At 41.4% G+C, this 25,477-nt stretch overlaps 1 protein-coding gene across 2 annotated transcripts in view; it reads right to left on the bottom strand.

The window, feature by feature from the left end:
* LOC121269068 (echinoderm microtubule-associated protein-like 6) overlaps positions 1–25,477 on the bottom strand; it is a 738,052-nt gene that overhangs the window by 29,217 nt on the left and 683,358 nt on the right. For both annotated transcript variants that reach the window (XM_041173516.1, XM_041173508.1), the window contains 5 exons: positions 20,775–20,983; positions 17,683–17,840; positions 15,715–15,829; positions 9,892–10,080; positions 3,853–4,025 (listed from right to left, as the gene is read on the bottom strand). In XM_041173516.1, the coding sequence (XP_041029450.1) occupies positions 3,853–4,025; positions 9,892–10,080; positions 15,715–15,829; positions 17,683–17,840; positions 20,775–20,983 (844 nt within the window). The remainder of the gene's footprint in view (positions 1–3,852; positions 4,026–9,891; positions 10,081–15,714; positions 15,830–17,682; positions 17,841–20,774; positions 20,984–25,477) is intronic.

Below are 25,477 nucleotides of genomic sequence, written 5' to 3' on the forward strand. Positions count from 1 at the left end.
GATGGGAACTTAGCACATTACGCTTTCCAACACACTTCTCCTCTTAACTCCTTAAAAAGAGTCCATCATGTTATTAAAAACGATATATAAGAAAATGAGTAGGTCATTCAGCCCCTCTAGCCTCTTCCCCCATTTAATTAGATCTTAGCTGATCTGTATCACCCAAAAGTGAAAGCAGTACTGCAGATGGGGGCTGACCAAGACTTAATGCAACTGAATCATACTTCTTCCTCATTGTCCATCGAGATAAAGACCAACCTTTCATTAGCCAATTTGATTAATTTTTGTATCTGTTTACTATTTTTTAGTGACTTCTGTGCAATAACATGTAAATCTCTACTCATCCATTGTTCCTGGTTTCTCACCTTTTAAAAAAATCCTACCATTTGTCTTTCTTGGGTACAGAGCTTGATTTTTGAAAAGTGTTAATTTGGTGCTGTAACTTGTGGAGACTCTTCAACAATCATATTCATGGAACAGAAACCAATCAAATTCCTGAGCCAAATCAGTTCCAACTGATAATTTTTGTAATACCAATTATATTTTACAGCCACAATGACAGTTGCTCACTCACTATATATCTATAAAAGTATAATTCATAACACTAGTAACTCCAAAATTCAGAAAAAAGTCAGAAATGCAATCATCCTATGTGCTTATCATTCCAATAGCTTATCCCCACATTATCTGATGTACAGTGCTAGCCCTAGCCAGATACTTCAGGGTTTGGCCTGCCCGAGTCAACTGAGGGTTGACTTGAGCAACACATGCAAAAAAATGTGTGCAGATACCCTATTATTTTTTCTCTTAGCTGGCAGGCTGCTTTCAAATTGTGAAAGAAAAATGATATACCCACAGAGTAACTCGAGACCCAACACAAACAACAGGTCTTGCTCTCATCTTCACCTCAATGAGCCACTGGTCCTCCAGTCGGGGTCTTAAGTTATCGCCCTTCCACTGCCCAGTCACGTGCCACTGGCTACTAGTCTCCTGCTGTAAGGCCCCAATCTCAGTGCAAGGACAAAACACTTTACTATAATTACCATATCTTTTCCACTCCCCAACCCAGGCCCACCTCTGCTCCTTTCTTTGGGTGCAATACAGTTTACTATGTTTCCTGGGCTGAACCTGGCTTTTGTTCAGTTTATTGGACCTGACTCAGCTCCAATCTTGTCTGTGTGCATTTATAATACTGGAATCTACATTCATCTACTATAACAATTTATAATATTAGATCTATAATTTATTGGATAATTATATAATAACCTCTGTTGTATTATTCAATCTTGTAAATGTGTCATTTTCTGTTCTTAAACTTAATTTCCTATTAACATGATCTTTTGCGATATTTTTATTGTTGGTATTTCCTATCTAATGACTCATAATTGCATTTCCTTACGTAAGCAATTGGCTGCCATTCTCAGTTGATGAACTAATCAAATCACTCAAAAAAATCCACCACCATTTTTCTCAGTAATTGATGTTATGAAATCCAAAAATGTTCAATAATATAATTAATTTTACTCTTTGAATTTCCATTTGTATTATTTAATAACACCATTAAAATCATTACTTCAAGGCAAAAGCCTGGGCCCTGTAAACCCCATTGCTGCAGGGGGCTCGTCATCCCTGTCTATGATGTTACTGCTTGCTGCAAATCCACCTCCTGCTTGGTGACATTGCCCCTACCGAGGCCCACCTCATATCAGCTTGAAGAATGTTAGTGGGATAATGAGTACTTTTCTGGCAGGTAGGACCTCCAGAATGGAACTAGCTGGGGATCCAGGAGGGTGGAAGAGACAAACAAACTGGTGAAGAGGATGGGACTGAGTTGGAATAGCAGGAATGTGGACTAAGATTTAGGGGTTTGGGATTTTATTCAATGGGAGAGAGAGAAAGGCTTAAAGGTCTAGATTACAATTGGAGTGGAAGAGAGGGAGAGGAAACTGGGGATTGGAGAATGAGGGTCGGGTAGAGCATGAGAGATTAGACATTAGGGAGGTTGGGGGAATTGAGTTTCAGACTGGGGGAGAGAGGGAGACTGGGGGGGCGGTATTAGAGCTTGGACAGGATAAGAGAGGTATAGAGTCCCCTGCAAATCCTGAACTCATCTTTGGCATCCTGTTCCATACCTTGGTTTCCCTTTGTCTCCACACTTGGTTTTCCCTCCTTTCGTTGGATCCTGGTCCTTTACCTTTCCAACATCAACTCAGTTTTTAAGAAGGGGAGTCACTGATTATTGATCTGGAGGAGGAACCCTGGCTTATGTTCTGTCTTCCCAGATCAGTAATAGAGATCAGGATTAGGGTTAGGCTGCCAACCCCTGGGTCATCTGGGTCTCTTCAGGAAGGAAGATTAATCTCCCGGGAAATGCTGCTAGCAATCCAGAAGAAAAGCACAGTATGAACTATTGTTTACAGTTTGCACCTCTATTTTGTGCCTGTGTACTTTCTTTGCCTGCTTAGAGGGGGATTTCCTGGTTCTTGGAACTTCTGGCATGACAACTGTTGGCATGAGTATCTACTGCTAGTAGAGATATTCAAATGCAGAGGACCCAACTGTTATAAACTGTAACAACATGTGAAAACTCAAATAGAGCGTATTTCATCACAGTCCTGATTTGTGCCTTTTAGGTGCTAGAGAAGTTTTGGGAGTCACTTGCCACAGATCACCCAACCTCAGACCTGCTCTGGTAGCTACAGTATTTATATGGCTGGCCCAGTTAAGTTTCTGGTCAATGGTAAACCCCAGGATGTTGATGGTGAAGGATTTAGCAATTGTAATGCTGTTGAATGTCAGTTGGAAGGTGGTTAGACTCTCTCTTCTTGGACTTGGCACTTGTGTAGTGCAAATGTTACTTTCCACTTATCAGCACGTCTAAAGGTTGCACAGGTCTTGCTGCACGTGGGCAAGGACTGCTTCATTATCTGAGGAATTACCAATGGGCTGAACACTGTTCAATAAACATCCCCACTTTAGTCTGGAGGATGGAAGGAAGTCTTTGATGAAGCAACTGAAGGTAGTTGGACTTCCAGCTAAATACGCTGGGTTTGAAATGACTTGTGTTCAACAACCACAACCATTTTCCTTTGTGCCAGGTATGACTTCACCCACCGGAGAGTTTTCCCTTTGACCCCCATGTTCAATTTTATTAGGTCTCCTTGCTGTCAGACTTGGTCAAATGCTGTCCTGATGTCACCTTATTCCTGAATTGAGCCCTTGTGTCCAAATTTGGACCAAACTGTAATGAGGTCTGAAACCAAGTGGGTCTGGTGGAACTCAACACACCATCGGTGCACATGATGTTGGGAAATAAGTATCATTTAATAACACTGTGAGTATTCCATCCATCACTGCTGATGATTGGAACAGATTGATAGGATGGTATTTGGCTGAGGTGGACATTTCCTGCTTTTTGCAATCAAGAAACACCTGGATAATTTTTCACATTTTTAGAGCTATACTAGAACAGTATGGCTGGAGCCGTGACTATTTCAGGAGCACTGCAAGTCTTGTACATTACAGCCAGCTTTTGTCAGAGCCTTTGCTGCACTAGGTGCTGTTTCTTCATATCATGTGGAGTGAATCAAATTGGTTGAAGATTATCATCTGTGATGGTGAGAACCTCAGGATGATGTTGAGATGTTGGACATTGTCTAGAGCTCTTTGTACCAGGTTGGTAAAGAGGTAGTTTAGGTGTTGTGCCAATATTCTGGTGATCAAGTGTAATAGGAACATGGGTTTTTACTCATGCTGATTTTTTATTAATTAATTCTGATGCCACTATCAGAATACAATACTTAGAGAATGCTAGTCCTTAACTGGATATTTTTACTCCTAAGGATGTTGTACCTGATATCATGGATGGCAGCACTCCGGTCACGTTTTTTGCCCCACACTTTCAGCGAATTAACCAGTAGGATAACGAATTCTCCATTCTTCATCCCGATTGCAACCATTTCTCCATCAGGGCTGTAAGCAGCACATTTTGCACCATAGCCAAGGTTCACCTTGTTTAGCAATTTCTATATTGGGGAAAATTCAGGAGTACAATTTAAAATCAGTTCAAACACTACAAAGCTCATATATCATGCTTACATTTGCAAAATTACAGTTTTAAACTTCATAATTTGGATTTGATTTTGTCCATTAAAGGATCTAATAAGGTAACACTGGGCTGGATTTTCTTGCAATCAGGGAGACTCCATGGAGATGTGAAAATGGCACTGAGACCCGGTTCCAGGATTCCCAACCATATTCCTGGAGCTTCCTTTTTTCACCAAAGCCATTTAAAGGTGCAGGTTGGTTCAGGTCATGAGCTGCACCATGTACCCCTGACCTGGCAGGCTCTATTGCAGGGATAGACATGTCCTGCTCCTCTGCAATTTACAAGGAGGTGGGCCAACTTTTAAAGGACTTATGGTTCACGGAACCTCAGAGGTGTCGTGAACCATAGTCTGGATGAGGGAATCTTTTGAAAGGTAAGTTCAAAAGGTTTTACCCATTCCCCCCATGCCAAGCTATGCCTCCGCCCACCACCCAACCTCACCTCCCACACAGTCCCCATGTCCCACACATAATGAGGCTAGGCTGAGAGCCCACACATCCATTAGAGTGTTGAAACAGCTGCACCCCAAGGAAAACATTGCTTGATTGACCTCTGGCTCTCTGTTCTATTCTGTCACTTTCACAGTGTTTATTTACACAAGATAAAGTGTTTTCAAGTACCTGCAGTTAATGATATTTTAAAAGGTTTGGATGATTGACTTCTATTGGGTTGTAGTCAAAGCAATTTTTATGAATGAATGAATTACTATTTTTTAAAGCTTTTTAAAAACACATCCTATTGTCACTTTAGGATTCATTGGTTCTATACAGAGTGTATAATGGGGGAATGGGCATGGAAGTCTTATAGCTTGGCACAAAGGGTATGAGGGATCATTAGGTGTGGGCAGAGGGATTTAACTTAGCATGGAGAGTATGAGGGGTCATGGGGTGGTATGGATGAGGCATGGGGAGTGTGAGGGGTGAGGGCTAGAGGGCCTTTACTGTTTCTATTAAAACTGAGATGATGTCCCAAAGCACTGAGGCAGGCCTTTTAAACAGCTTGCAGCCCTGTGGCTGCTTCCGAATTCTTTTTGGGGGCGCAGGCCCGACTCCTGTTAGCACCCATCCTCTGGAATGAAAATACCATCTTTACATCCCATTTTCGGGTGCGCCGAACTGGGAAACTTCCCAACTCCTGCCACCTACCTCAAAGTTGAAAATCCAGCCCACTATGATGCAGCACATTGGGATTCCAAATAAATTACCCCTGTTATTTCCTAAATGTTAAATTGCCAATCTCAGTTAAGCAGAGCAATTCAGAGGGAGAATAGAACTTCATGTATGGTAGTCTTTTGTACAGTCATTTTGGAAGTGGAGAGGAAACTATATGCCTGCTGTCCTCTTTGCATGGATTTGATGCTGGCATTGGGAGACATTAAAGAAGCAAAAATGTGTAAAACAAGTTACCTTTTCTCCTGTCCAGCCACTATACTGAGTTATGCAGTTGACATTCCAACATGTCTTTTATTCTGAAAATCATCAGTTTTAATCAGAACTTTTTAAACCTAAAATCATGGAGATGGAAAGTGCTGGGTTTGTTCGCTGCTGCTGAAAGTGAGCCAGGGTGGAGTTACATCTGTGGATCAACTAGGCCTTTGACCTCAACCAAAATCATAGGGAAAGGACTGATTTACATAATTGAAGCCATAAGTTGCATCTATAGGGCCCACTGAGACACCCATTCTGATGAGGTGATGGAAGTCACAGTAGTACCCTCCTGCTCTGACACGGAAATCTTTAGGTCCGGACAGTGCTGAATGCTGATACACACCTTTCACATTACAAGTCTTCCCTTTCCTATAGAAAGTGGAGGCTAATATAAAGTCTGAATTTATTAAGTCCATTGTTGCAGATGCTTCATTAGGGCACAGTGCTGGTGCAAGAGTCTGCAGCCTGCTTTTCTTTACTTCAGGCCATCAGACCATGTCTTGTCAGTTTTCCGTGTTTCCATTTCCGATCTGATATATCTTCCACTGTCACATGTTCTTTGTCTCTCTCTTACATCTTAAATTCCTTTTATTATGATTCTACCCACTTTTATTTGCAAAGATCATTTCAACCAGCTAGCAATTTCCTCTTTTCCTTTGAAAAACATTACAGGGAATCTCACTGATACTTGCTCTCCCATGTTCTTCTTGTCTCCCCCTCCCCTTTATTCTGATTCTATTTTGATGCTTGCTTGTCTTTTATTTTTCAGTTTTTTTAAATCATACATTCATGGGATGTGGGCATTGCTGGCTCATTAAATCATTAAGATGCGAATGTCCTTTCCCAGGTGCTGATGACTGCCCCTCTCCATTTCAATTGGAGTGACCCAGATTAACAACACCTGACAGGTTTGCCAGCCTCCATTTTTATTATTCATTCAAAGGATGTGGCTATTGTTGGCTAGGCAGGCATTTATCGCCCATCCTTAATTGCCCTTGAGAAGGTGGTGATGAGCTGCCTTCTTGAGCTTCTGCAGTCCATGTGGCGTAGGTATACCCACAGTGCTGTTAGGGAGGGGGTTCCAGCATTTTGACCCAGCAACAATGAAGGAACGACAATATATTTCCAAGTCAGGATAACGAATGGCTTGGAGGGGAACGTCCAGGCGGTCATGTTCCCATGTATCTGCTACCCTTGTCCTTCTAGATGGGTTTGGAAGGTGCTGTATAAGGAGGCTTGCTGAGTTCCTGCAGTGCATCTTGTAGGTGGTGCACATTGCTGCCACAGTGTGTCGGTGGCGGAGGGAATGAATGTTTGTGGATGGGGTGCTTTGTCCTGGATGGTGCCAAGCTTCTTAAGTGTTGTCGGAGCTGCACACATCCAGTCGAGTGGAGAGTATTCCATCAAACTCCTGACTTGTGCCTTGTAGATGGCTTACTGGCTTTGCCGACTAAGGAGGTGAGTTACTTGCTGCAGGATTCCTAGCCCCTGACCTGCTCTTTTAGCCACAGTATTTATATGGCTAGTCCAGTTCAGTTTTTGGTCAATGGTAACCCCCAGGATGTTGATAGTGGGGATGCAGTGATGGTAATATCATTGAACGTCAAGGGACGGCAGTTAGATTATTTTCTGTTGGAGCAGGTCATTGCCTGACACTTGTGTGGCAGAAATGTTACTTGCCACTTGTCAGCCCAAGCCTGGATATTGTTCAGGTCTTGCTGCATTTGGACATGGACTGATTCAGTATCTGAGGAGTTGTGAATGGTGCTGAACATTATGCAATCATCAGCAAACATCCCCACTTCTGGCCTTATGATGGTGGAAAGGTCATTGATGAAGCAACTGAAGATGATGGGCCGAGGGCACTACCGTGAGGAACTCCTGCAGTGATGTCCTGGAGCTGAGATGATTAACCTCCAATACCACAACCATCTTCCTTGGTAATTAAGGGCTGACTCCATAGATGCTGACTGATACATTGTGCATTTTCCAGCACTGCTGCATACATTTTAGAAACTATTTACTTAGCTCAGAAAACAATTTAAGATAATTTGATTTGTATTCAGCATCTATTGTGTGACTCAGGCCAGGTGCCATTTTATCTACAAAATGTGAATTAATAATCCAGATGCGAATGGCAATTGAAATGGCAGTTTCTCACAGCAAGGAATGGTCAACTAGGTATTTCTGTGGCAGGAGTTGACCAGCAGCTCTCGGCTCAGGTAGAGGGGTATTAATTGGCAGTCTATTATCTGTACCTTTCTTCTGAATTCAAAGTATTTGAGGTGATCACCTCTTTGTAGAGCTTAGACAAACTTTGTGTATGAGTATGTATTACAGTTGTTGGTTGAGATTAGGTTGTTTGTAAAGTGTTGCAATTTTGTTACTTCTGTACCCAGGAAAGTGCAAGTTAAAAATAATTGATGCAATCTATTGTATTGATTTTCAGCTACTGGCCAATATTTACATTTTATAAACCATAATAGCAGTTTCTTGTGTATGGGAAACAGTCTGACAAAATGTTAATTCTTTTGTTACCTGAAGGCTAAAAGAAAATAAAAAGAATTGTGTCAATTCAATGAACAAAGTACAGTAACTAGGGTATTTGTTCTATCTCTGGTAATGCTCCATTATCAGATATTGTACATAAATGAGCTCGCACACAGTTTACAGGGGTTGTCCTTAATAGTGAGCACGAGAAAAATATCTGGTCAAGTCCTAAGCAATTCAGGGAACATGAGTTCAAATGCCACCATTGTAATTTCAGAATTTGAAATCACTTTTTAAAAAAGGTCTGGAAATTTAAAAAATCCTTGTATCAGTAAAAGTGAACATGAAACTGTCAGATAGTCGTAAAACGCCCACTCGTTCACTAATGTTCTTTAGGGAAAGAAACCTGCCATTCTTCCCTGATCAAGCCTATATGTGACTTCAGTTCAATATCAATGGCCCTCTGAAGTAGCCTAGCAAGTTAGTCAACGGTCAGAATTCTTCACTCGTTGGGTAGGCGCATGCCCAACCCGAATTAATGTAAAGTGAAGTCCGATGACGTCAGGTGAGTGTCCTGACGTCATCGTGCACTCGTGCAATATTTTGGTCGGCAGGCATACACGGGAGTCAGCAGCACACCCACCGACAATTAACAGGCCTATTAAGGCCTTTAAAGTAATAATTAAATGAAACTTTTTGCTGCCTATCCAACCTTACAGTTGGCAGGCAGTCAAAAAGGCCAAGCGGTCTTTGGATTTTTTAGGAAACCTCATCCAGGGGTGGGATGAGGTTTCCAACAGTAAATAGAAATTTTTAAATTTCATTCATAACATGTCCCTGCTCATGTGATAGAGTCACATGAGGGGATATGTTTTTTAACATTGCTTAAGTTTTTAAGTTTTGAGTTTCTAAATCTTCAGCTCCCTGAGGCAGCTCTTACCCTTTCCCTGTCCTCCCAGAACAAAGATAGGGTTTCCCCTGTCCTCAACTTTCTCCCACCAGCCTCCACATTCACTATTCAATCACCCCCAACGCCCAATCCCCTTCCCACAGAGCCTTCCTGTGCAAGCACAAGAATATAATACCAGGCCATTTACCTCCTCCTTCCCTATCGCCCAGGGCCCTACTCCAGGTTCAATTTAGTATACTGCATTCGCCATTCACAATGCAGTCTCTTCTTCACTGGGGAGACCAAATATAGATTGGACGATTGCTTTGTGGAACATCTTAATTTAGGCCACAAGTGTGACCCAAACTTCCGGTCACCTATCATTTCAATTATCTGCCCCTCTCCCACTCTGACTTCTCTGCACTCAACCTCCTGCACTGTTTCAATGAAACTCCATGTATGCTAGAGGATCAGCATCTCATTTAGACACTTTGCAGTCTTCTGAACTCAAAGTTAAGTTCAACAATTTCAGATCAAAATCACTACCTTTTTTTTGACAGCAGTAGTTGTTAATTATTCTGTAATTCTCACTTACATCTCCTTTGGTCCCACATTTTTTTGTTTCTTTATTTGTGCCATTACCATCACCTTTTGTCTTGTACCATAATCTACTTTGTCATTTAATCTCTTCTGCCTTCGCCTATAAACAGACATTTCCTGTAGTCCACCCCCCCAACCCCCTTTTCCTGCCTCTGTACTTGCTTAAATCTGTAACATCTCTAACTTTTTCCAGTTCTGATGAATGGTCATTGACCTGATATGTTAACTTTGTTCCTCACTTCACAGATGCTATCTGACCTGCTGAGTATTGTCAGCATTTTTCTGTTTTTTATTTCAGCATTATATGTAACTTCTTTTGAAGGCAGAAGATCAGCAATTTTTAGGAATGCTGCCGTTTTTCATCCTTTACTACTTACTTTATCAGCCAGATCCCAAATTCTTATTGTACCATCATCACTTGCAGAAATCAAGACATCTTTAGAGGGATGTGTGGCAAGGCCCCAAATTTCTCCTTCCATGTGCCCATTAATTAGGCTATTTGATGCTGCATTCTTTTCTCCAACTTCAATTATCTCACCATCTTTAGTTCCTACAAGTATTTTCCCCTGTAATCAACAATAATATTTATTAGGTAGTAAGCAGAGTAAAACGTGAAGAAATATCTACAAAAAGGCTGAAGATCGGAAATAAAAAACAAATCACATAGTATTGCACAGGTGAAGATTTTGTTTGATGAATAGCGAGGAGTTTTCTTTTTCAATATATGTAAGCTATAAATAAATGGCAGGTCCAACATATTTTAAGGCAGTCTTAACTCTAGTATAATAGGCACAGCTCTTTTGAGACTTGGGCAAAGGTAGATTGTCGCTGTAGAGAACTTTCCTCTGTGGTTGACTTGAACTGAGAGTCTTTAATGGTCACAACTGTTGACAAAAACGGGAAAGTGTTCTCTATCCCAGCTATGATATCCCTACCCTTGACAGTATAGAAATTTACCTCGCTTACAAAAATAGACTGCTCCTGCACTGGGAGTGCAGAAATCAGATAATTACAGAGAATTTTTGGAACAGCAATATTGCAAACATGTGCAATCTGAGGTTTTACATCATTGATTGTATTTTGTAATTTACTGAGGAAATATTCCCTGAATTTTCAAAATATGAAATAATTGTTTCAAATTACAATATGGGAATCTAATATTGAATGCCAACCATACCGTCAGCTTTGAGATTTAATGCTCAGGTGGCATGCGTTTAGGTGTGGATGGTGGGGACAGGTTGGGGTCAGCACATCCAGAAGCTGGTTCCAATAGGCTGACTTCCAGGTTTAACCCAGGCAAGTTCAAGTGTTTGCGCAACACCCTCATGAAGCAGGTTAGCTATTTCAATATTTAAATCAGGGAATTGCAGCAACATTTTGACCGCTGCTTAAGTTTAGTGGTATATACACAGGTTTCTTGGACTTCCTAAAACTTGCCATTGAAACCAAGCAGAAAAGAGAACTACAATTAATGGGGCTCATTAAAAGACAGGTATACAAACAAATTTTTCACCTACCACGGGGAAAGCATTTGTTGAGAATACTTGTGAAAAGGAGCTAATTTGTGCACATTGGAGGTATTGAGATACCTGGATGGGTGGGTGGTGCCATGTCTGCCTTAGATTGAACTTTGAATATGCAGCAAGATGAAAATCAGCAGCAGCATCAGCCTGTTGTGGAGTCACCTGCAGGTGGTCAGCACAGAGGAGAGCAGCAGAAAGCAGAGAAGGGAGGGGAGCAGCAGAGGAGGCAAGTTTGTAGAAAGCACAACCTGTGCAACACGACATATAGACAGGTTCCTGCACCTCAACAACAATTTATATTTATATAGCACCTTTAACGTAATAAAACATCTCAAGGTGCTTTCCTGGAGCATAAAGCAAAATATGACATCAAATCACATAAGGAGATATAAGATCAGATGACTAAAAATTTGGTCAAAGATATAGGTTTCAAGGAGTGTCATAAGGGAGGAAAGCAAGGCAGAGAGGTAGGCAAGGAACTCCAGAGCTTAGGGCATAGGTAATGAATGTACAGCCACCACAGTGAAGGGATTAAAATCAGCGATGCTCAAGAGACCAGATTTATACGAGCGTAGATATTTCGGAAAGTTGTGGGGGCAGGAGGATATTACAGAGATAGGAAGGGGTGAGGGAGGAATTTGAAAATAAGGATGGGAATTTTGAAATCAAGACGTTGCTTGATTGGAAGCCAATGCAAATCAGTGAGCACAGGAGTAATGAATGAATGAACTTGGTGCATGACAAGACACAGCAACAGAGTTTTGCATGGTCTCAAGTTTACAGGGGGTAGAATGTGGGAGACCAGCCAAGAACGCATTGGAATAGTTGAGTCTAGAAGTTGCGGAGGCATGAACGGGGATTCAGGAACAGATGAGCTGAGGCTGGGATGAAGTCAGGCGATGTTATGGAGGTGGAAAAAGGCAATCCAAGTGATGGCATGAAGGTGCGGCCTGGAGTTCATCTCTGGGTTAACAATGACACCAAGGTTGCAAACAGTTTGGTTTTGTCTCAGATGGTTGCTAAGGAGAGGGAGTCGATATCTAAGGAATAGATTTTGGAGCAGGGATCAAAAGCAATAGCTTCAGTCTTCTCAATATCTGGCTGGGGGAAATTTCTGCTCATCTAGTGCTGAATGTTAGCTAAGCAGTCTGGCAACTTAGTGAATGAGTAGAGGTGGTGAGGTAGAGCTTGGTGCCATCAGCACACATGTGAAAACTAATGCAGTGCTCTGAAATGGTTTTATGGAAAGGCAGCATGTAGATGAGAGGTCGCAGTCGACCAAGGACACACCCTGGAGGGACACCAGAGGTAACTGTGAAGCAGGAAGACAAGCCACAGCAAGTGACACTCTGGCTACCTATAGGAAGAGCAGCGCTTTTGGAGGCTGAGGTTGTCTCTTCAAGTGCTGGAAGACATGCAGCCTCCAAGAGGAGGATCTGTGCAGGCTGGACCTGTTGGCCACACATTATGCTAGCAGGAGTGTCCATTACCCTCAACATTTTTGCCTCTGAATCTTTCTAGAGCATTGCAGGGAATGTCCAGAATCGCCAAGTTGGCTACAGATAAATACATCTGGCAGGTCACTGATGAGCTGCTTGCCATGGCCAGAAATCATGTTAACTTCACCTGTGATGATGCTAGCCAGAATGAGCAGGTGCTTGGATTTGCGTCTCTATCTGGTTTCCCATAGGTATAAGGCATCATCAGCTGTACACACACAGCAGTCAGGATACAGACAGATCTACCAGGAGTATTTGTAAATTGCAAGGTCATCCATTCCGTCAATGTTCAGCTGGTGTGCACCACAAGAAAAGTTTAATGCAGGCATCTGCCAGATTCGCAGGGAGATGCCAAAATGGTTTCATCCCGCATCAGTCCAAGATCCCTGATCACTTTGGACCTTCAATCTAACTTAAGGTTTGGCTGCTAGGTGACAAAGGATACAATCTTCAAACTTGGCTGATGACACCCATGAGAAACCCACCAATGAAGCCCAAGCATGGTACAATGTTAGCCATATGGCATCCAGATGTATCACTGAGCTAGCAATCAACATGCTTCAGATGCCTGGACTAATCTGAAGGAGCCATTGAGAATTCACCATCAAGGTCTCCAGAATATCATGATATGCTGCAATCTGCACACCATTGCGCATTGGCGGGCATTGCAGTTGAAGCAGGAATGGTGCTAAGCACACACCATCTGAGGACGAATCCAATGAAGACGAGGAAGAGTGGGAGGAGAAAGATTGTGACCCCAACACAGCATCAGGCTGAAAAAGTGAATTCCCACCCAGCAACCAATGGCTATCACAGCAGAGTGTGCCAAGTAATGCATTTTATGTGATTCTACTAAATAACAAAAACTTAACAGCCTAACATTTTTTCATATAGCTATGTGCACCGGGTGCTCCCATTGTTGTCTGGGATGTCAGGGATTCCCTTAAGCTGTATGGCTCAGTTAGACACTGCCACTGGACTGATGTAACAGTCACATCCAACAGCAACTTTCCCCCCACTCCCGCCCCACCAACACAAAGCAGTCCTATAACCAACCAATTCCGTTACCCATGCCCCATTGGTCCCCATCAGATCATAATTTCCCATTCATCAACAGCAACTGAAAAGACAAATAATTTCCTGGCAACTAATGGGCAATATGCGAAAGTGATGCAAAGTAATACATTTTACATAATTCTACAAAATAAAGGAAACTTAACAACATAACATTTTCTGATACATCCATGAAAATACCCTTACGCAACAACAAAACTTTACTCTTTCCTTTTCGAACACTCCTATGTGGTGTGATCCCTGTGGTATCAGCAGAGCTATAGAGGCAGTCTGCTCAGATTTCAGCTCTTACTGTTGATAATCTTAACCCAGGACCTCTGGGTATTGCACCATATGAGAAAGCCACCAAAGGCTGCTCCATATGTGTCTATATGGGGACAAACTCAGCTATCGGATGAGGGGGCAGAATGTCAGGTAACAATGAAGGAACGGGCAAAGGGATCATTGAGGGAGTGGCAGTGAAGGACAGACAAGGATGTCAAAGTAATGTGTTGGAATATAATTGACAAAGCAGAGTAAGAGGGTGAGGACATGTGTACTGTAGAATGTAAGTGAATGTGCAACAATATCCATCTAACCTGACCTGGTTAGATCATTAAAGCATTTCATGTACTGAATCCAGGAGCATGACACAGTAACCCTGCTGCTCACCAGCTCAGCTTTCTCCAGCCACCTTGTCTTTGTTGAAGTAGCGCTTGCAGAGAGCTAACATGGACTCAAAGGACTGAATGGTCTCCTTCTGTGCTGTAACTATTTTATGATTGTACGATAAATGCTAGCCGCATTTTTGTTAAAGGTGCTATATCAGATGCCTTCATATTTATTGATCATTAAAACACTTTCTGCACAGAGCGTGGCACCATGCTGCTGATATCCTCGGCCAACTCCAGCCAAACTGTCTTTGTTGCACTAACAGGTTTCTTCCCCCTGACCTTGCGAGGGAAGCATATCTCTCTGTGAATTCTCAGTGCATCCAGCAGTGCATGAAGCAACACACTGTTAAATCGAGGCACAGCCTGTATAACTCTATGCCCATCCTGAGTGCCTGTTGAGACTCTTCCCTCTCTTGATTAAAATTCTTAATTCTTCTGTAATTGCACAAACACCCACTGCTCCAAATGTACCTTAGAGTTAATATGAGGAGTTAGCTGAAGTCAGCTGGTTTGTATTGGAGCATTACAACCACACTATGTGGGTCAGGAGTCTCATGTAGGCCAGACCAGGGACCAGGAAAGGACAGCAGATTTCCTTCCCTAAAGATATTGGGTTTTTATGACAATCTGTGATATGGTCAGCATTAGTGGGACTAGCTTTTAATTCCAAATTTATTAATTACATTTAAATTCCACCAGGTTATTGTTAAATACATCTGTTCTATATAGACAATTGAAGGAATTTTGTCTGGAAGAAACAAAGGTATTTTTATCCTGTGCTTACACAGGTGTTTACAGTAGACTGCTTTTCATTATACAGTGTGCAAACATTTTTCAACAAGTTTTGGGTTTTGTTGCATGACATTTAAAACATGTTTGAGGACTCTCCTCATCAAATGTCAATTTTTCTCTGAACATCTCTAATGCAACTGGTTGAGGACTCCCTTTTCAGGTCACCAATTTTCACCAAATCAATAGATTTCAAACACAGTCCTTCTATTCATTTGCATTCCTTTGCTGATTCATAGTTTTGCAACAATTCAATGATGCATGTTCACCAACAAATGTCAAATTGGGATAACAGTTTTTTGCATTGCAAATAGAAATGAAGCAGAATTTTGAAACTATTTTTAACCCTTTGTCCCCAGAATTTTAATTGGTAACTTAATTTAATTTTTGTCCTGTCAAAAATGTAATCATTAAATAGAAGGCATTAACTTGTGATAACACAACAGAGGATGAAATTCATCCAATCGGGGTAGCTCAAAACCAGTGATAGTGAATCAACAGCCCAATTCCCACTCCATTTGATTTCCCTTCATACTGAAAATGAATTTCACGCCCACAAAATCTCAATGGCTTTTAAACTTTTTTGTAGGAATGGAACTACTTAAGTAAATATCATTGTAAAGACTTTAATCAAGATGTTTTTCAAATTTGGATGTTCTGACCTTTCCTCGACAGACAGAACGCACACAGTCCAAGAGCTGTCCCGTCTCCAACTGAAATGGTCGACATCGTTTCATTTCTTGATCCCATAGTTTTACTGCACCTCCCTCTTTTGTCCTTTTGGAATTAAGAGAAAAATCAGTTTTACAGTAACATGCAATTTATTTTAATGCTTAGGTTTCTCCATATGAGATTAATAATATGATGAATTGTAACTTGCATTAGCTAAGTCACAAACATAACTTTGAAACTGATAATATTTACTGTGGTTTATATGCATTGCACTTGAGTTTTTATTCAAGGAAATAGATTTTATGTTTTCCCGAATAAGTCATACTTTGCAACTTTGTGTATAATAATGTACTTGTCCAGATTAATTATTTGCATTCATTTTATAATGTACACGATTTATGAATTACCTTATTGATTTACATTTACTATCCTTGACACCATATTAGGAGCTTCATTAAATTTCATAATTTATAATGCTTTTGTATATTTAATAATAAAACAATTTAACAGACATGAGAGGGAAGTTGCTGAATCTGACCACATAAATAAAATAGGGATAATCCATATTTTTTTCCAATTAGTATTTCAGTTTGAGTACTGGACATGATGGGGCTAATTTTTACCAAGTTCTGCTGATGGCTGGAGCCTCGTTGGCTGGACATGTGTTTTGGAACACCAGGTATGGAGGGCCCTGCATCTAATGCATAATGCACTGCACTTTGCAGTATAGGAATTTATTAGCTTTTCTGATGCAGTGTTATTTAGCAGCATGGGCTTACCATATATTTAAAATTATGTTAATGATTCCCACACTGAATTTTATATTTTTCACATCAGTTCCCTGTAATCTAGCTTGTCATTTAAATGAATATGTCAGTTTTTAAACTGACTAGGTATGGAGAAGTAGATTTGTTACAGCAATGTTGGAGCTTTCAATGATGGTTGAAAAGTCTTTATATGGGGCATTAGTTCCAAATGAATTTAAAGAATGCCTTCCCCATATGGAGTTTGTATTTAAAAAGGGAAGGATTAAAAACTAGTAGCTACTAGAAATATGTTTAGAGATTGATAGACTATGAACACAAAAAGATTGAAAATAACCTGACTCCAACAAACTTCAAAACAGAATATTCAATGCAAACATAATCAAACATAAATTGTCAGGTTTCTTAAGAGTTGCTAAATGCAACCACCCCACACTGAGTATTGTGTACAGTTCTGAGCACTGCACCATGTGGGAATCATCCTTGCCTTCCAGGAAGTACAAAGAATGGCACATCAATTGTTAAATGATATGAGGCACTGGTGCTATGAGAAAAGAGTCAGGGTAATAGGGATGTTTACTTTAGGATAAAAAGTGACCGTATTGAGCTACTTAACATTGTTAAGATGGAAGATTGGGAGAATAATCAGTAGCTGAGAGTGGGAAGAAGCCCACATTCTACTTCTATTTCTCCCCACATTCAGGTAAGCATGTGCGTCTTCCTGGTGGTTAGTACCACATTGTGCAGGACCCCAATTCAAATAAATATGATTCTACTTCTAAATGTTTCTAACATGTGTTCTTGCTGCCAGCTCCTCTACCTTATGCAATATGCCAGGTAGTATGCTTTCAGTGGGAAATGTCCATGTACTTTCTATTCACTATACCGGGGGCTTAAAAAGCTTTTCAGCATGAAAAAAATGGGTGCTGCACAGACAGATTTCTAGGCCTTAAAATTCTACAGCACTAGTGGATAAAGTAATTTAATTTTTATTATCCCCTCCAAACAAATCTTATAATTTATAGATTGCAAACAGGATTGTAGGTAACGAAGAGAATTTATTGATAGAATTAAACACAGTAAACACATGTCCATGTCAAACAGTAGAAGGAACAGTTTTTAAAGTGATATGCTTTTATTAGGATACATATAACGCTAGAAAAAGACTTGAAAGCATATAAGAATGTTTCTTACGGTCTTTCCTTGCCTCCAGTGACAATTAAGCCATCCCTTAGAGTTGTGTACATGGTAAAAACAGGTCCTGTATGGGCTTTTGCTACAACCCGGGTTAAAATGTGATCCTTCCAGACATACACATCTCCGTTTATGGCACCAGTGAAAGTAAGATTGTTCTATAAATGAGTGGTATAAAAATAAATTGTCAAGAAGATAGTTGTGTCATACAGTAAACTTTAAGGTGAAAGCAAAAGTAAATTCTTCCATTTGTTTGCAAAGATAATAATAAATCTTTATAGTTCAATCAAAGGAAAATCCTGTGGTTTGCCACAAACTTTGCTTGTGGTCTATCGATGGAAAATGTACATCTGCCATAGTACACATATCTCATTGGCTGATTAATTGCTGTTTTGTCTGAAATCATTAATAAAGTAATCAATCTTTTGGGGTGTTGTGAACAGGGAATCAAGACCTGGCCACGAAATGTGGTACTGCTGGAGACAGTGCTACAGAAGCCTGAGGCTATCTGAGTTGGGCACACTGCTTCAGCAGCCACTTCTATTATAGTGTCCGATGCTATGAAGGGTGCTTGGATGTATAGCCGTGCATGCATGGAAAACTTCCGAACTGGTGCTCACATGATGCTAAATAGCCCTACTGACAGATTTGACAGTTTATTTGCAAATTTGCACCATGTAGGTCCATTCAACATACTTGCTTGTCATTCATCAAAAACATGCATTCAGTTGCAAGAGGGATTTAGCATTTGGGTTACTTAAAGCACTGGGCACCCAACTTGCAGATAAGGCAATTTAGAATAACTTCTGCTTTAGCAAAGCCGCTGCAAGTGCTGTAGAATATTTTTGGAGGTGTTGTGGTGAGTTCTGGGATTTTTCAGTAAGTGCTACTGCATCCTCACAGGGAGGGCAGAGGATTTGGTGATCTTCCCACAAAATGGCTACAACACATACAGGGGCGGCAGTTGCTGTGCCTCTGAGTCGACAGCTGACAGGAAGATAGAGAAGAGGTTGCAGAAAGGGCAACTCTGTGTGATGCCCTCTGCTGAGTTAGACCCGGACTCCTCCATATTCCTTGAGGAGGCTGAATGGCAGGCCAGCCAATATACCTAACATCTCAGTGTGCACCCTCATCAGCGTTTTCCTGTATGCTGCCCCATCAAGGGCTCTATAGCAGAACTTGTCTGCAATCTCATCCTCCAGTGGACTGGCACACAAACTATTCTTTCCCCTTGGCCTGGCTGCAACAAACGTGCCCAGTGACTCACCACGAGCAGATCACAACTGCATAATAGCCTCTAAGGTATGCACAGTACCAGTATCTAAGCTGGTGGTCATGAGTGTCAGATCTAGTGAAGGGGCCATTTCATAAGTGCTGTGCTGTTGCTCTCTTTCTTCCTCCACAATGTGCTGTGGCTGGGCAGGCAGTTCTGAAAGCAGAGAATTAGAAAGGGAAAGGTTGGGAGGGGAGGGAAGGGGTTGTATGGGATGGAAAGCAAAAGGCCTATAGTCATACCATCTACAGCTTGTTCATGATGCCAGATAGCAGGCTGAGGGTGATCTGGTAGTTGAGAACAGACATAAGGCAGGAATATTCCATCATCCTCAATGTTCTCAATGACCCTGGCTGGCCCCATGATGCGGAGAACCACATACTCTGTAGGGCTGAGGAGATGCAGAAATCCTGCCCCCACTGGTTAAATTTCTTTCTATTGGGTCCCATCTTGTCCGGCAATTGAGAGGACAGAATGTCAGTGGTTTTGCTGAACAACATTTGGGTGTCGTGCCTGCTACAGCTGAATAGCTGGAAGTATGTGAAAGCAGCAACAGCTGGGTTTGAAGCTGCATCATTGGAATGTGTGTGAGGGTGTGCTGGACTACAAGAATATCAGGCCTGAGTCCTGGGTGTCAAGGACTGCTGAAGGGTGAGTGATGAAGCTGGGGTGCATTGAGCAGCATCAGAGGTTGGTGGTGGGTTGGATAGGATATGTCATGCGAAGATGCATTCGCTGACCTTGATCACCAAGTTGAGGTCATTTGACTCTTGTGCCACTGATGCCAAGTCCTCCAGATTCCAGGAATTAACCTCTCTGGCCACCTGCTCTTAATCCCTTCTAAGAGTGGAAATGAGGACCTCCTGGTCCCCTGAGAAACCACAGGATTCACCATGTGGGGATCATGACAAGCAAACCTTGGTGTGTTTGCTTGTGGGGTCCTGGAGGTGGGGTCTTTCATTCAAAGGCACTCAGCGCCTGATCAAGGGATCCGGCACAGGAGCTGGGGGGGCAGGTGGGGTGGGGGGAGGGAGGGGTGTGGTGCTGACAGCCACGCTCCTGCTTTTGCTGCTGTCACCCCATTCCCCTTGATCCCTGCCCTGTGACCCCACTTCCCGCCATCGCTCACCTTTGTCTGAATCTCAGATGGGTGTAGTAACTGCAGCAGCCACCACCTCCCGAGGCTCTGCTTAATACAGAAGAGCTACAGGCCTCTGATTGGTCAGCAGCTCTTATTGGGTGGGACCCACATTTCAGCCTCTCGGCAGGGTTCAAACACCCGCAGGAAAATCTAGCTCCAGGCATGCAATAAATTCTATCCTTATTTTTATGTAATAGTTAGATCTTATGTTATTACAGTGATATTTATGACATCATTTATGTTAAATTGGGGAATCAGAGAAGCAGATTTGGTTGGGATGTAGGAGGCTTTTTGTAGTACAGGCTGAGAAATTAGAAGAGGCAAAACCAGTAGACAGAGGGTATAATTACACAGTGGGAAGTTTACATAAGCATTTTCCATTAAAGATATGGACAAAGGAATTTATAGTGGAAGAGAGAACATAAAAGTATAGCAAAAAAGTGGCAAAAGAAAGTAAGGCTTTTTTGACAGGAAATGCTTATAGACATAAGAATTTTGATATCACACAGATTTTTAATACTATTGATAAAACCAAAAATTCCAGCCACTGAAAAGAAAATTAGGCATCTGTATTCCTGCTCAAGTTTTATTGCAGGATGATTAACAAAAATATAATTCTTAGTTTTCCGATTTGTAAATTCATTATAATTTCTTAAAGCATCTCTAAACACTACTTACTGCACCAAAGGCAACAGATAGCATGGTTTGCATCCTAGCATCATTCACAGGTCCAACGCTCCCTTTTTTGGAAAGTAATGCTCCACCAGCCAAGGTCCAAAATTTTATATGTTTTATCCCCACAGACACAAATTGTGTATCTGAATCTGGACGGAACTCAACCACAAAAATCCTCTCACTATGGGTACTTTTGCTAGAAACTCTGACACCTAAAACAAAAGAAAAATAACATACTTGATTAAAAATATTCCAGCTTAGTAACTCCGTCTGATATGAAGTACTTTATTTAGGTATTCCTGCAGGTTTTTTACAGCAGACATGGCAAAACAAATCTGGACTAAAAACAACCTTTTTTAAAGAGTTTTACCTAACTTAAGCAACAATGTTGTGCATATGAGTTACCTAATTGCATACCTTTTCCACAACTTTGTCTGATTTTTCAAATAAATCTAAAGTTGCAGAATCACTCTTTGTTTTGATCAATTGTGAATCATCTACAAGGATATCTTCATTCAATGTCTGTGAGGTGTATAGGGGTCATCATAACTTAGTGTAGAATGACTGAACATTTAGCAACTGGCTGCTAGGGCTGATGTTAAGTTTTTAGAGAGGAGGTGGGGTTGAGAGGTAAAGTTTGGCTTATTTGGAAGTCTCATTCCATCAGCTGCTACTCGAGACTCCCCAGATTTCTCTTATGGTCCTGCTCCCTGGATGTGATTGCATTCTTTTCATTATACTGCTAGATATGACAGACATTTTGACTGGAATTTACCTACACTCTGCTCCCAAGCTGCATCAGCCTGCCATTACCTGAGACAACTGTCACACATTGCTTTTATAAAATTTGTTCTCAGGATGTAGGTGAAGCTGGCAAAGGTACAATTACATTGCCCATCCATTGTTGACCTGAGGCGCCGAAGTGGACTTTCTCCTTAAACCCCTGCAGTGCTAATGTTGGTGACACTGCCACGGCAACTTTCAACTATACAGCACCTTTATAAGACATCCCAACATGCTTCACAAGAGTACACAAACCCAAGAAAGGGATGTTAAGAGGGGTGACTAAAAGCTTGATCAATGTGGTAGGTTTTAAGGATATTATGGAGAGGCAGACAGGTTTAGTGAACAAAATTCCAGAGGGCCTAGACAGCTGAAGGTATCTATCATAATGGTGAGCTGAATAAATGGGGAATGCACGAAAGGCCAGGTTGAGAGATGTGGTTGATTGAGCCGTTTCAGTGTTGTAGCAGGGACAGAAACCTACTTGGAGTTTCAGACATGGATTTGTTGGACAGGTGGGCACAAATTTAGGAGATGACAACATTTCCAAGGAATTTTTTTTAGAGGAAAGGGAGGTTGGTAATGGAGTGGTAATTGTAAAGAGTGGTTGTACATAAGAACATATGAAATAGGAGCAGAAGTCCCTCAAGCCTGCCCTGCTATTCAATAAGATCATGGCTGATCTGCCCTAGAACTCAACTCTTACTCTTCTTTCATGCCAGCTCCTCATAGCCCTCAGCTCCCCAATATTTCAAAAATCTATCTACCTCCTCTTTAAATACCTAAATCAGTGATTTAGCCTCCACAACTCTCAGGAGTAGAGAATTCCAGACATTCATTACCCTCTGAGAGAAGAAATTCCTTCGCATCTCAGTTTTAAATGAGTATACCCTTATCCTGTAACTATGTCCCCTAGTTTGAGAATCCACCACTTGTGGAAACATCTTCTCAACATCTACCCTGTCAAGTCCCCTCAGAATCTTGTACATTTCAATAAGATCACCCCTCATTCTTCTAAACTCTAATGAAGAAAGGCCTAACCTGTTTAGCCATTCTTGATAAGTCAACCCCTTCATCCCAGAAATCAGGCTAGTGAATCTCTTTTGAACTGCCTCCAATGCCAGTGTATGCTTTCTTAAATACAGGGGCCAAAACTGTACACAGTACTCTAGGTGTGGCCTCACCAACACCCTGTACGGTTGTATCAAGACTTCCCTATTTTTAAACTCCAACCCCCTAGCAATACAGGCCAAAATTCAATTTGCCCTCTTAATTACTTGCTGCACCTGCATGCTAACCTTTTGTGTTTCATGCACAAGAACACCCAGATCCATACGTGCTGCACTTTTTTGGAGTCTCTCTCCATTTAAATAATAGTCTGTCTTCCTACCAAAGTGCATGGTCCCACACTTTCTTACATTAAACTCCATCTGCCAAGTTTTTGCCCACTCACTCAATCTATCTATATCCCCTTGCAGATTTCTTATGTCCTCATCACAACATGCCCTCCCACCTATTTTTGTATCATCAGCAAATTTGGATACATTACACTCTGCCCCCTCCTCCATGTCATTAATATAGATAGCAAATGATTGAGGCCTGAGGACTGATCTTGTGGCACTCCACTAGTTACATCTTTCCAACTTGAAAAAGACCTATTAATCCTGACAGTCTGTCTTCTGTGCTAACTAATCCTCAATCCATGCTAATACATTATGCCCAATACCGTGAGCTCCTATCTTGTGCAATAAGCTTTTATGTGGCACCTTATCAAATGCCTTCTGGAAATCCAAATACACTACATCTACCTGGTTCTCCTTTACCAACTCTGCTTGTTATATTCTCAAAGTAGCAAATTTGTCAAACACGATTTCCCTTTCACAAAACCATGTTGACTCCGTTTGATGGTGTTAAGCTTTTCTAAATGTCCTGCTATTTCTTCCTTAATAATGGACTCTAGCTTTTCCCAACAACCAATGTTAGGCTGACTGGCTGGGACCCTCCCGGAATCCAGTGAGTTCTGGAATATTTTGACCTATGCCTCCACTATCTCTGCAGCCACTTCCTTTTCAACTTTTGGATGCAGGCCTTCAGGTCCCTGCGACTTGTCTGCCTTTAGACCCATTAGTTTGTCAAATACTTTGTCCCTCATGATAGAAACTGTTACAAGATCTTTCCTCCCATTATCTCCTTGCTTATCTGATTTCTTTGGGATGTTTATAGTGTCCTCCACCATGAAGACCGAAGCAAAATATTGGTTTAAGTTATCTAACATTTCCCTGTTCCCCATTACCAATTCTCCAGTCACGTCCTCCAAAGGTCCCATGCTCACTTTAGCCACTCTCTTTCTTCTTATATACCTGTAGAAGCTCTTGCTGTTTACTTTTATATTTCTTGCCAATTTACTTTCATAATCAATTCTCTCTCTCTTTATTAGCTTTTTAGTCATCCGCTGCTGGTTCCTAAAAAATTCCCAATCCTCTGGCCTACCACTAGTATTTGCTGCTTTGTGTGCCTTAGTTTTTAATTGGATACTCTCCTTGACCATCTGTGTTAACCACGGGTGGTTTATCCTTCTTATCGAACCCTTCTATTTGATCGGGATAAATTTTTGCTGAGCGTTCTGAAATATCTGCTTAAATGTCTGCCACTGCTCATCCACTGACATTCCCTTTAATCTATTTTCCCAGCCTGCTTTAGACAACTCTTTCTTCCTACCTTTATAATTACCCTTATTTAAGTTGACACTGGTTTGAGACCTGAGTTGCTGGCCCTCAAACTGAATCTGAAATTCTACCATGTTGTGATTGCTATCCCCTAAAAGATCCTTAACTATGACATTTCTTATTAATCCCACCTCATTACACATTACTAGGTCTAAAATAGCCTGTTCCCAGGCATGTTCTGCAACATATTGCTCTAAGAAACAATCCCTGATGCACTCTACAAATTGTCTTCCATGATACCCCTGCCAGTCTGATTTGTCTAGTCAATATGCAGATTAAAATCACCTATGACAATGTAGCACCCTTCTTACATCCCTCAATTATTTCCCGATTTTTACTTTGTCCAACAGTGAGGCAAATCTTCGGGGGCCCATAGACGACTCCCACCTGTGACTTCTTCCCCTCGCTATTCTTTATTTCCACCCAAACTGATTCCACATCACAATCTATTGCACTGTATCATTACTCACCACCGCACAAAGCTGCCCCATCTCCGTTTTCTTTTTGCCTATTTTTCTGGAATGTTGAATACCCTTGAATATTGAGTTCCCCAGTCTTGGTCCCCCTGCAACCATGTCTCTGTAACTGTTATCAAGCCACATTCGTTTATTGCTTTTTGTGCCATCAACTCATCTATCTTGTTACAAATCCTGCATGCATTCAGATAAAGAGCCTTAAAGCTTTGACTTTTTACCATTATTACTCAATCTGGTTCTAATTTCTGCTTTACTCTTTTGTTTATATTTTCTGCCCCTTGCTGTCACACTTTGATTATCGTTCACCTCTTCACTATCCTGCACCTCTTCTCTCTCGTTTCTCTTTGATTTTTTAAACTTCCCTTCAATTGAACCCTCCCCCCGCACTAATTAGTTTAGGCGTGTTTTTTTGAGGTGAGTGATGTCAGACTTGAAAGGGAAGTGAACAATGCAATCGTAAGCATTTATAAAATCAACTAGCATGGGGTCTGGGAAGGGATTTTCGTTGGTCAGCAGTTTGGTGGAAATGGAGAGAAGTTGCATCTTATGTAGAGGACAAGCTCAGAGTACATGTGAGGGGAGACAAGAGTATTTAGAGAAAGATGGGAGCTTAGGGCTTGAGTAGGGGAGAACCACTGGGTACATTTAACTTGTTGGTCAAGGGAAAATGGTGGATGCTGCAGAGACAGCCAAATGGATGGTTTCAATCTTAGTGACAAGA

This window comes from Carcharodon carcharias, chromosome 2, assembly GCF_017639515.1.
Source record: "Carcharodon carcharias isolate sCarCar2 chromosome 2, sCarCar2.pri, whole genome shotgun sequence".
NCBI classification, from domain to species: Eukaryota; Metazoa; Chordata; class Chondrichthyes; order Lamniformes; family Lamnidae; genus Carcharodon; species Carcharodon carcharias.